At 37.0% G+C, this 13,261-nt stretch overlaps 1 protein-coding gene and 1 long non-coding RNA gene across 4 annotated transcripts in view; one reads left to right on the forward strand and one right to left on the reverse strand.

Moving 5' to 3' along the window:
* Positions 1-13,261, forward strand: part of LOC147022570 (protein Smaug homolog 1-like) — a 112,890-nt gene that overhangs the window by 82,278 nt on the left and 17,351 nt on the right. For both annotated transcript variants that reach the window (XM_085887267.1, XM_085887268.1), the window contains exons 14-15: positions 8,055-8,271; positions 9,733-9,841. In XM_085887267.1, coding sequence (XP_085743393.1) covers positions 8,055-8,271; positions 9,733-9,841 — 326 coding nt within the window. The remainder of the gene's footprint in view (positions 1-8,054; positions 8,272-9,732; positions 9,842-13,261) is intronic.
* LOC147022573 (uncharacterized) overlaps positions 1-13,261 on the reverse strand; it is a 96,073-nt gene that overhangs the window by 851 nt on the left and 81,961 nt on the right. For both annotated transcript variants that reach the window (XR_015059793.1, XR_015059792.1), the window contains one exon: positions 54-125. This is a non-coding gene — a long non-coding RNA (uncharacterized LOC147022573). The remainder of the gene's footprint in view (positions 1-53; positions 126-13,261) is intronic.

Consider the following 13,261-nt stretch of genomic DNA (forward strand, 5'->3'; position numbering starts at 1 on the left):
AGAACAATGAATGATTGAAACAGTTTCTGAATCGACTTGAAAGTGTTCCTCACTTTTTTGCGCGTTCCAGTGAGATGTAATGTAAAAAGGTGCATGATCGAGTGGTGTCCGATGTTGAGTGGTATCTGCAAGAAGAAGAATCATAATCACTGTTTTTGTCAGTCACTGCTTAATATTTTTTATCATTGTCACTGTTTAATGTTTTTATCATTGTCACTGCTTAATGATTTTTTATCATTGCCACTGTTTAATGTTTTTATCATTGTCACTGTTTAATGTTCTTATCATTGTCACTGTTTAATGTTTTTATCACAGTCCCTGTTTAATGTTTTTATCATTGTCACTGTTTAATGTTTTTATCATTGTCACTGTTTAATGCTTTTATCATTGTCACTGTTTAATGCTTTTATCATTGTCACTGTTTAATGCTTTTATCATTGTCACTGTTTAATGCTTTTATCATAATCACTGTTTAATGCTTTTATCATTGTCACTGTTTAATGTTCTTATCATTGTCACTGTTTAATGTTTTTATCATTGTCAGTTTAATATTTTTATCATAGTCACTGTTGAATGTTTTGGCATAGTCACTGTTTAATTTTTTTTATCATTGTCACTGTTTAATGTTTTTATCATAATCACTGTTTAAAGGTCCCCTGACATGCAAAACTTTCTGGTTATTTATTTATTTATTAACTTGACCTTCCTCGTGAAGAAATCACCCACGTTTTTTTAAAAATCAAAAATGGGATAATTAGAGCAATATTTCGATCATTTATTTTGCTTTTCACAACTTGCTATGCCCCGCCCCTAAAAAAAGTTGACTTCAGCAAATCGCAGCGTTGATGTCACATACAGTAACTCGCACAGAGTGGATTGACTCGAGATCTCTAGAGGCTAGACCAGCGTTTCTCAACCTTTTTACCCTTGTGGAACCCTTGAAATAGTTTTCATGTCTCAGGGAACCCCTGCATAAAAATTATTATATACCATTATTAATATCTTGCTCCTTTATATTTTTATCGTAGTTCACGTGGTAAATATAATTATTTTGTTTCGGATACCTGCTTTAAGGAAAATATGACCCCCTTTTTGTCAAATTTATTAGCAATGAAAAGAAAACGTACAGCTCGTTTATGAAACCTCACACCGAGGTTTTAATTCACAAAAAAAAACACACCTCATGTAACTTGACAAACAAAACTTAAACAAATAAAGCTGAAGCAATAAAGCTAAACAGAAGAACTAACCCATAGAGAGAGAGGCAGCGTTAGGAAGCACAGAGAAGATAGATGGACACCGTGCATGCGTCCCATACTTGAGTCAGTCACTCAATGATACACGAATCCGCCGTGTACAGGACGTCCACTAACCAGTGAGGGCGGTTTCACACTGGCGCCATATAGACATCGTTAAATACATTCCCTATGGTTATAATATAAGAGGTTGAAGCCTCTATTATAAGAACCAAGGAGTTTCCAACAATATGCCGTATGTGTACAGTAAAATTACGAATATTAAATAAAACAAAAACTACTCAAAAATACATTAGCCTATTTATTACTATTTCTCGCGGAACCCCTAGCGACCTCTTGCGGAACCCTTGGGTTCCGGGGAACCCTGGTTGAGAAACACTGGTCTAGAGTCTAGACTAGTCCGATAAATCCGTCGTCTGTCCGACTTGGCTGATAAATCCGTTGTCCGTCCGACTATTCCGATAAATCCATCGTCCGTCCGACTAGGCCGATAAATCTGACGTGCTGTAGCTTTTATTTATTATTCTCTTTTTTTCATTGTTTTCTACTGGTGCTACATGACGACAGTGGGAATAAAATAAATAAAAATGCAACAGAACGTCAGATTTATCGGACTACTCGAGACAATTGTGTCACAAGGTGTGTTCTGCACACAAGTTTTCATCGTATCCGGACAGCGAGGTTGCTTCGTTTTATGCGCGGAGAGATACGGCCGATGACATGCGCCAGCCTTGTTTGTGATTAATTCGCCGCGGAGCAACATGTCCGCTGCACTGTTTACGTCACCTCACTAAAATATTTCTGATATCGAGCAGTATGCAAGTCAAATTTACATTATTGAATTACGAATAGGATTTAGTCTAACCAGTTGTTATTTCCGAGGCTTCCTTCGGATGTCCTCCCGATCATCATGAACTCTGGGAATTTCATCGCCATTTTTCTCTGCTTGTCCGGCTTCGGGCTTGAACTGGTAAGGCCGTATTTAATTTCCAGCTGGCTGAACTTCACCTACCGCAACTATGTTATCCGACAATTCTCCATGTAATTCAGACTAAAATCCTTCATTTCTCTCACACTCACTGTCGTTACCAGACAAATGAAAGTCCATGTCATCCATTATTCAAAAACAAATGTTCGATTTTTTTTTTTTTTTTTAAAGCAGAAATGAACGAAGCGATTGAGTCGACCAATAAAATGTGGAAACACACAGCAAGCCAATATAATCACGTAGACCACCAACCCGAGTAATTGATGTGCAGCCTTTGTCATCCTGCAGTTGACGTCATGTGGGTTACGCCCCTTTCAGGAGAATTTTTAGGGGCGTTCCCGAAGAGGTTTGTTTTTTTTAATTTTACATTTTACAGAACGAGTATTGTGAAAAAACTGTCAGATCTGAAATCACGATTAAAAACTCCTCGAAGACATATATTAATGAAATTTCAGTACTTTTGCATGTCAGGGGACCTTTAATGTTCTCATCATTGTCACTGTTTAATGTTCTTATCATTGTCATTGTTTAATGTTTTTATCATTGCCACTTTAATGGTTTTATCACTGCCACTGTTTAATGTTTTTATCATTGCCACTGTTTAATGTTTTTATCAATGCCACTGTTTAATGTTTTTATCATTGCCACTGTTTAATGTTTTTATCATTGCCACTGTTTAATGTTTTGGCATAGTCACTGTTTAATTTTTTTTTATCATTGTCACTGTTTAATGTTTTTATCATAATCACTGTTTAATATTCTTGTCATTGTCACTGTTTAATGTTCTTATCATTGTCACTGTTCAATGTTTTTATCATTGTCACTGTTTAATGTTTTTATCATTGTCACTGTTTAATGTTTTTATCATAGTCACTGTTGAATGTTTTGGCATAGTCACTGTTTAATGTTTTTATCATAATCACTGTTTAATGTTCTTATCATTGTCATTGTTTAATGTTTTTATCATAGTCACTGTTGAATGTTTTGGCATAGTCACTGTTTAATGTTCTTATCATTGTCACTGTTTAATATTCTTATCATTGTCATTGTTTAATGTTTTTATCATTGTCACTGTTTAATGTTTTTATCATTGTCACTGTTTAATGTTTTTATCATTGTCACTGTTTAATGTTTTTATCATAATCACTGTTTAATGTTCTTGTCATTGTCACTGTTTAATGTTCTTGTCATTGTCACTGTTTAATGTTCTTATCATTGTCACTGTTCAATGTTTTTATCATTGTCACTGTTTAATGTTTTTATCATAGTCACTGTTGAATGTTTTGGCATAGTCACTGTTTAATGTTTTTATCATAATCACTGTTTAATGTTCTTATCATTGTCACTGTTTAATGTTTTTATCATAGTCACTGTTGAATGTTTTGGCATAGTCACTGTTTAATGTTCTTATCATTGTCACTGTTTAATGTTCTTATCATTGTCACTGTTTAATATTCTTATCATTGTCATTGTTTAATGTTTTTATCATTGTCACTGTTTAATGTTTTTATCATTGTCACTGTTTAATGTTTTTATCATTGTCACTGCTTAATGTTCTTGTCATTGTCACTGTTTAATGTTCTTGTCATTGTCACTGTTTACTGTTCTTGTCATTGTCACTGTTTAATGTTCTTATCATTGTCATTGTTTAATGTTTTTATCACTGCCACTGTTTAATGGTTTTATCACTGCCACTGTTTAATGTTTTTATCATTGCCATGTTTAATGTTTTTATCATTGCCACTGTTTAATGTTTTTATCATTGCCACTGTTTAATGTTTTTATCATTGCCACTGTTTAATGTTTTTATCATTGCCACTGTTTAATGTTTTGGCATAGTCACTGTTTAATTTTTTTATCATTGTCACTGTTTAATGTTTTTATCATAATCACTGTTTAATGTTCTTATCATTGTCACTGTTTAATGTTCTTGTCATTGTCACTGTTTAATGTTCTTGTCATTGTCACTGTTTAATGTTCTTGTCATTGTCACTGTTTAATGTTCTTATCATTGTCACTGTTCAATGTTTTTATCATTGTCACTGTTTAATGTTTTTATCATAATCACTGTTTAATGTTCTTATCATTGTCACTGTTTAATGTTCTTGTCATTGTCACTGTTTAATGTTCTTGTCATTGTCACTGTTTAATGTTCTTGTCATTGTCACTGTTTAATGTTCTTATCATTGTCACTGTTCAATGTTATTATCATTGTCACTGTTTAATGTTTTTATCATAGTCACTGTTGAATGTTTTGGCATAGTCACTGTTCAATGTTTTTATCATAATCACTGTTTAATGTTCTTATCATTGTCACTGTTTATTGTTTTTATCATAATCACTGTTTAATGTTCTTATCATTGTCACTGTTTAATGTTTTTATCATTGTCACTGTTTAATGTTTTTATCATTGTCACTGTTTAATGTCTTTATCATTGTCACTGTTTAATGTCTTTTTCATTGTCACTGTTTAATGTTTTTATCATTGTCACTGTTTAATGTTTTTATCATTGCCACTGTTTAATGTTTTTATCATTGCCACTGTTCAGTGTTTTTATCATAGTCACTGTTTAATTTCTATTAATCATTGTCAATCTTTTTATCATAACCACTGTTTAATGTTCTTGTCATTGTCACTGTTTAATGTTCTTATCATTGTCACTGTTCAATGTTTTTATCATTGTCACTGTTTAATGTTTTTATCATAGTCACTGTTGAATGTTTTGGCATAGTCACTGTTCAATGTTTTTATCATAATCACTGTTTAATGTTCTTATCATTGTCACTGTTTATTGTTTTTATCATAATCACTGTTTAATGTTCTTATCATTGTCACTGTTTAATGTTTTTATCATTGTCATTGTTTAATGTTTTTATCATTGTCACTGTTTAATGTTTTTATCATTGTCACTGTTTAATGTTTTTATCATTGTCACTGTTTAATGTCTTTATCATTGTCACTGTTTAATGTTTTTATCATTGTCACTGTTTAATGTTTTTATCATTGCCACTGTTTAATGTTTTTATCATTGCCACTGTTCAGTGTTTTTATCATAGTCACTGTTTAATTTCTATTAATCATTGTCAATCTTTTTATCATAACCACTGTTTAATGTTCTTGTCATTGTCACTGTTTAATGTTCTTATCATTGTCACTGTTCAATGTTTTTATCATTGTCACTGTTTAATGTTTTTATCATAGTCACTGTTGAATGTTTTGGCATAGTCACTGTTCAATGTTTTTATCATAATCACTGTTTAATGTTCTTATCATTGTCACTGTTTATTGTTTTTATCATAATCACTGTTTAATGTTCTTATCATTGTCACTGTTTAATGTTTTTATCATTGTCATTGTTTAATGTTTTTATCATTGCCACTGTTTAATGTTTTTATCATTGCCACTGTTTAATGTTTTTATCATTGCCACTGTTTAATGTTTTTATCATTGTCATCGTTTAATGTTTTTATCATTGTCACTGTTTAATGTTTTTATCATTGCCACTGTTTAATATTTTTATCATTGCCACTGTTTAATGTTTTTATCATTGCCACTGTTTAATGTTTTTATCATTGCCACTGTTTAATGTTTTTATCATTGTCATCGTTTAATGTTTTTATCATTGTCACTGTTTAATGTTTTTATCATTGCCACTGTTTAACGTTTTTATCATTGCCACTGTTTAATGTTTTTATCATTGCCATCGTTTAATGTTTTTATCATTGCCATCGTTTAATGTTTTTATCATTGCCACTGTTTAATGTTTTTATCATTGCCACTGTTTAATGTTTTTATCATTGCCATCGTTTAATGTTTTTATCATTGCCATCGTTTAATGTTTTTATCTTTGCCATCGTTTAATGTTTTTATCATTGCCATCGTTTAATGTTTTTATCATTGCCACTGTTTAATGTTTTTATCATTGCCACTGTTTAATGTTTTTATCATTGCCATCATTTAATATTTTTATCATTGCCACTGTTTAATGTTTTTTTCGGTCATCTCTATCATCTCAGTAGAGATGACCGAATAAAGCCAGTCTCGAAGTTTGTCCGCCCGTCCGTAGTCCGTCCGTCCACAATCAAACCGAGTGGAGACAAATAACCAATAGTGGAATGGATAGAGGTCGATGAGACATGCACAACGATATAACTTTCAAGGTCGTCCAAGGTCGAGGTCAAGGTCACGAGGCTGTCAAAGTTGCGAAAATCGTCAATTTCAAATTGTATCTCCTCCCTCATTTATCAAGAGAGATCAAATGTTATTACTGATTCAGATACTATGGACTATTATCTAGAAGAACACGAGCCATTTTTTTGAAATTTGCTCTTGTTCCGATTTTATAGCCCTTCAAACTTCGCTCTGATTCTTACATGTCCGGTGCTAATTTGAAGTGGTCATCCGGAGGCCGGTGCCAATCTCTGAAGATGCTCCGGGTCCTGCGCAAATTTATGCATATTTTTGCCCCATATGGGCCGTTCATAAAGTAAATACAAAAATGATGGGGGTGGGTGGTTTAAAGCCCGCGTACGAGCTGCGTACAGTGGTGGGTGGGTGGTACGACTGCTGCATACATACTTTATGAAAGTGGTGTTGGACTACATGAAAGCGTTTCAGAAGATGAAGGTGAGCCTGTCGTCATCGCGAGGGGGAAAAATATCCCCGTTCACAGGAACATTTTCGACGTGATGTTGAATCCGTGGACATCAATAATTGTTCCATATTACTGTATTACCGTAGTTAATTACTGATGCATTTGAGATAAATGTACAGTTCGTTGTAATCTTCAAGTATTGTGATGTGATATGGGGGTGGGTGGGTGGTCACTAGCCTGCATACAGAGGGGGGTGGGTGGTTTTGAACCCCGGAAGTAGAGTGTACGTACTTTATGAACTGCCCCTATTCCAGTCTGGCACAGAGTTACTTTTTGAACTTTTTTTGAGTTAGGCAAAAATATGAGTTCTGCCGAGTTGTATTGATCATTACGATCACTGGTTATCGACTCGGATGCACACAGTATTTTGGTACGAGTGCAGACACTGTTATGCAACTCAGTTGCACACGTGTGTTTTGGAATGAGTGCATCACTCATTTTTCACTGCCACTCATTCCTGTTGAATTCCAAAACACCGCTTGCATCCTCATGTAGTCCATACGTACTTTTACATGAAGGTGCCTGATCGTTTTAGAGAGAGTTTACAACACGGTCGATCATAATCACATTCCAGAATTCCCATATTACCGACCATTTCCTGGAACCCCAGGTATCACATAAATTGGCATTAAAGCGCACCTGCTGTTGTCAGGATCACTTATTCAGAAAAGTGTCTCCTTCATCATTTATTTGAAGTGACCGACTGTTCTGGCGATCTGCATTCTACGACCAGATCCACGAGCCATGGAATCGATTATAGATGCCCCTAATTTGATTTTACTTCTGTCGACCTCTGGCAGATGACCGGCACTCCCGCTCGGGGGTATTTTTTTAATCATTGTCACTATTTAATGTTTTTATCATTGTCACTGTTTAATGTTTTTATCATTGTCACTGTTTAATGTTTTTATCATTGTCACCGTTTAATGTTTTAATCATTGCCACTGTTTTAATGTTTTTGTCATTGTCACTGTTTAATTTATTTTTTAATCATTGTTACTGTCTAATGTTTTTATCATAATCAATGATTGATTGTGCAAACATATTTTCTTTTTACTGTTTCCCCTTTTGTGTTTTTTCTTTTCTTTTGCTCTTTCCTTTGCATTTGTTTGCTTCCTATTAATCTGACATGTTGATGGATTATTCTCCCTACAGTTGGCCATTATTTGGGCAGTCAAACTCGCTTCCCAGCGCAACAGGAGGAGCTGGGAATTTGCTGATGGCACGTCGGGGATCACGCCCCTTCCCCACCCCTCACCGCAGCCTGCCAGGCAGTGGGCGAGTTGGAATGGTGGCACCCCCAAACGGTCTCGCTCCCCCTCTTCCCCGAGGTCCCGGCAGCAACCCGGCACTGGTTTCCAAGACCAGGCTGGTAAGTTACAAGTTGTGCCAGGTGGAGTGGTTTCTGATTTAATCAGATGTGTACTTATCACTCAGTCTTGTAAATGATCATCATTGTATTCCCTGAAGCTGTATGTGTTTTTTTAATTTATATTTTTTATACACTATCGAGGCTCGCATAAGAGCTAACACAGAAATACACAACAAGGGGAGCATGAGACGAGGGGCGAGAAAGGGAAGGAGAAACAGTGGGGTACATAGACATGAGATCTGTGGAAGGGAGAGGGATGGAGCGGAGTACAAGGGGTAAACAAGATGGAGACCACAGGGACCTTCAGGTCCTTACAAGACAGGAATTTTGTGCTTATATAAGAAAATCTTAGACTCATGAACTTTAATTAGAATTGATTAGTTGTGTTTCATGAAGACTAATTGCATCATTTAAAATGCAATGTATGGATTCTTTTTCCATTTTCTGTTTTAAGAACTTGGCTTTGAACAAACAAAAGTAAACATTCAGGCATTTATAGGCAGAGATGACCTAGGATGTAATTTCCTTTCAAACCTTCTTTGCTTTCCATTTGGTGTTTTTTCTTGTGTAAATTATGCTGTTTATACACACACCTTCATGAATTTTGAGGATGTTATTTGCAAAAAGTGGTCACATTGGCAGCAATAGATGTAGGATTTATTTTCGACATATTTGTTTCGTTGTTCTCAGTTATGTTCATGTTATGTAACTATGAATAATGTGATTACCATTCGACACTATTGCTATGGCTTAGGCCTAAGAGGGACACTGTGGTTGTGTTGACAAATATCTTTACATTTCCATCATGGAATGAAGGACTGTCTAACTAATTCAATACAAAATATCGCCCGAGTTCAATACATAAACAAACGTAGTTCTTCCCACCCACCAATACCACGTCATTGATTTTCCATGATGACGAGAATGGGAAACGCTGGGTGCCCTTTCCACTGTGGTCTCTTTAAGAGGTTGAACAATGTGTAGTGATAATCGTTATACACTGTACATACAGTATGTGTAAATGTGTGCTGATCGTCATTATTCGCCCATCTGCAATGCAACAGGAGACAGGGTTGTGTGCGTGTGTGTGTGCGTGTGTGCGTGTGCGTGTGCGTGTGTGCGCGCGCGCGCGTCCGGGCCATAACGTATTTTTTTTTTTTTACAATGTGAGGTTATGTCATTTCATCTTCAGCAAACCTTTTATTTTGAGAATATGGAGAAGACCAATAAATAAAATGTATGTTTTTTTTTTTTAATCTGTTGTTTTCGTCAAGTTTTTAGTGAGAGGACAAAGTGGATGTGGACAGGCTATGCATTTTGAGATGCTTTCTGGTTTATCTTCTGATTTTCTTTCACATTTTCAAAAAAGAAAACAAATGATACATAAAAAAAAATTAACTGCACGTCAAATTTCTTCCTCCAGACAGTTCGTTCAGCAACTTTGTGTTCTTTTAATTCCAGGGATTGTGGTTTGGGGGTCCATCTGGTAACATTTCTGTGCGTAATCACGGCTCGGTGCAAAGAACTCGGTCCCTTCCTGTACACACCACACCTGTCCGTCAACCAACAGGTATGCCTCACCATTTTCTCGCTTTTCTTTGTTGAACTCTTGCTATTGTTGTTGTTACTTATCCTAAATGTATATCATGTGATGATGCACATTTTTGATTCTGATGATTTGAATGTAAATGATTACATCACACATGACAGATTGATAGTCTTTTTTTTCTTCTTCTTCTTTTTAGGCCCCAACTTGTCACATGACACTGTGCTCATCTGTGCACTTAGTTACTTACTGATTTATATATTTGTTTATTCATATTTATCTATTATGCTTCCACAGCTGAAGGTGCCAGAGGTATTATATTTTTATGTTGTCCATCCAGCTGTGTGTCCGTACATCCGTGTGTGCACGCATAGCAAATTTCATTACCGCGGTAACTTGTGAATCGCCGAAGGGGTTTTGACTAAACTTGGCACAAATATGGAATGCGATACATAGATGAACTCTTTCATTCCTGGGTTGAACAGGTCAAAGGTCATTTGTCCTGAAATCATTTTGTAGATCATAAGTCGTGTTCGAAGAAGCTTTTTTTTGTTATGATCCATTCATGCCGGATGATGTATGGTGCCCCTCAGGAAATCGCACCATTTCTGTCGGTCTTGTGCCATGTATTCAAGTTGCATCCAGGTGACTCTTGTCTCTCGTTTTTTTTCAACTAGTATAAAAGCTCATCAAATATGACTGGTTGGAATGATTTTATTCAAAATATTCAAGGAGACTGGGAGATGTGATGTTTCTTGGCAAGAAGCATTATTTTAAATCGCCACATGCACAAATGTGATTTCATTTCCTTTATCTTCTGGTGGGTTTTATTTTGACAGTACAGCCTTGTGAGCATGCTAAAGTCTGAAACCTCTGCCTAGCATCATGTGTGCTTGTATCTTCTTTATTTACTAGACATCCTACGGATGTAAATGAACACTCATTTTACTCTGCACCTGTTGCACATCACGTGCAGCGATTTTAAACGCTTCTGTACACCGCCCTTGAGGCTTGTTTGTAAGTCACCGTCTACATTTCTAAAAGAAGAGACTTAATTCCTCTTTTGAAAAAAAGGTTTTTTTTTTTTTAGTTTTTTTTTTTAATCCTGAGAAATAGACCGTAGTGAACACACAGTCGTGTTAAAAGGCTGGCCTTTAAAATCCTACTTAAATTGTCCTTATGAAGGGGGACAGACAAATACTACACAAATACACACCGTTTTATACAGGTAGATAATTAATTTGTTGCCAGGTCCCCTTGGCCTACCCACCTTCTGTTTTCCCTGGGTTTCCATCATAGTGTGCTTTTTACTGTGTTGTCATTCTCCATGTGTAATACATGACCTATGCATTTCCTTCTTGGTTCGAATTCCTCTATGAAATTTCTCCTTCCTGTTATCCTCTCTACCTCTTTCTTACTAGCCCGGTCTGGCCAGAAGATTCGTGTGATATTCTTGTGACAGCTATAGATGAACTATTCCACTTTGGTGACTTTCCAGGACTCGCATTCATAGAGAATCATTCATTTTATGCCCAACATCATTAGCTTTGTTCTTCTGCTGTATTTCTTTGATTTCCATGTTCCTTTCATCTTAATGAATGCAACTCTTGCTTTTTGTATTATTTGAAGACCATCTGCATCTTCCCCTCTCGTAGTGTTGATCATTGATCTGAAATATGTGAATTTGCCGATTTCTTTAATGTTTGAATCATTGCATGTGATCCTGTGTCCATTGTATGTATTTGCATGCTTTCTGTTTGAGATGTTGACTTCCAGTCCCACTTGTGCAGAATGCTGAAGGGTCACCTTGCTCTGTATATCCTATCTTGTCTGTGACACGATCCTGTCTTGTCTGGTCACCTTACTCTGTATACCCTGTCATGTCTGCGGCAAATATCGTCTACAAAACTCAGTTCTTCAAGATGTTCATGTTGGGCCCCACTGTATTCTGTATGGATTCTGGTCTGCGGTCTTTCTCAACACCCAATCTAGTATCAGGAGGAATAGCAATGTTGACAACAGGCAGCCCTGTTTAACCCCTGTAATGATCTCAAAGGCAGGAGATATCTTGTTACTGCATATGACATTACATTTGAATCCTTCATAGATCTTTTCTATTATCTTAACAAACTTCTTTGATATTCTATAGTGTCTGAGTATTTTCCACATGGATCTCTGTTCGCACTATCAAATGCTTTTGTAAAGTCTTCTTCTCTTCCCCTTATAGGGGTGAGGTCTGATGGCACCAAGCCTCTGCTCTGCCTTGACCACGATAGTCCTCCACCTCCCTCTGTCGTCGGCCAACTCTCTCTACTCTCCAACCACCCCTACCGTTCTAATCCCTCCTCACACAATCCTCCCATCTCAACCATGGGATACCTCTTTTTCCTCATACCTTGCTCCCTCAACCTATCCACTCTTTTTGCCATTCTCTCTTCCCCCATCTGCACCAAGTGCCCAGCCCATCTTAGCCAGCATTTCACCAGCCTCCCCATCAAGCTCATCTGTGCACCAATCTCCTCCCTCAGTTCATCCAACCTCTTTCTGTCCACCCTCTTCACTCCAGTTGTTCTCACAAACCTGCAGCTTCTGTTGTTGTGTCTGTCAGTGCCACCATCTCCAGACCGTAAAGTTAAGCCGGCAATACACACGACATCAGAACCTTCCCTTTCAATTTTCTTCATGTCATTCTGTCTGCCACTACTCCCTCTATCCTCCTCCGCATATTCGCGCACCCACCTAAATCCTCCACACCTCTGCCTCAGACATACCATCCCCGATCACTGTTCCTCCCAGATACTCAAACCTATTTCCATGTCTGATCTCCTTCCCCTCTAACCTGATCTTCATTTATTTTCGTTCTCTGCTGCCTGACCCACATTACCTGTCTTTTCCATACTCTTCTTCAGCCCATGTTCCTCCAATGCCTCCTTCCACTCCCCCAATACTTCGTGCATGTCCCACCCACTCTCCACCACAACAGCCTGATCATCCACATACAGCATCCTCCCCATACTACCTCTCATGCTTATCTTCCTGCTAACCAGTTCCATCACCATTATAAACATGAGTAGGCTGAGAGCGCTTCCCTGCCTCAAAACGATGTTCACGCTGAACTACTCAGACATCCCAGGACCAACCAGAACTCTTCCCTTTGTTCCCTTTTACATCTTTTCCACCAACCTAACTTCTGCTTCCAGCACTCCCATCCATATAGTTGTCGCCATCTCCATCGCTCTCAGGACTGTGTCATTGGCTTTCTCCAGGATCACAAATCCCAATGCCATCACACCTTACACCTCCAACCTATTCTCCACCAGCTGTCTTGGTGTGAACATCCCATCCATCATCCCCCTACCCTTTCTAAAACCCTGCTGCTCTTCTCCGATCTCCATCTCCACACTTTTCCGTATCTTCCCATCCACAATCCCATCCAGCATCTTT

Source organism: Eptatretus burgeri, chromosome 7 (genome assembly GCF_056783735.1).
Source record: "Eptatretus burgeri isolate ZD-2024b chromosome 7, Ebu_testis_v1, whole genome shotgun sequence".
NCBI lineage: Eukaryota > Metazoa > Chordata > Myxini > Myxiniformes > Myxinidae > Eptatretus > Eptatretus burgeri.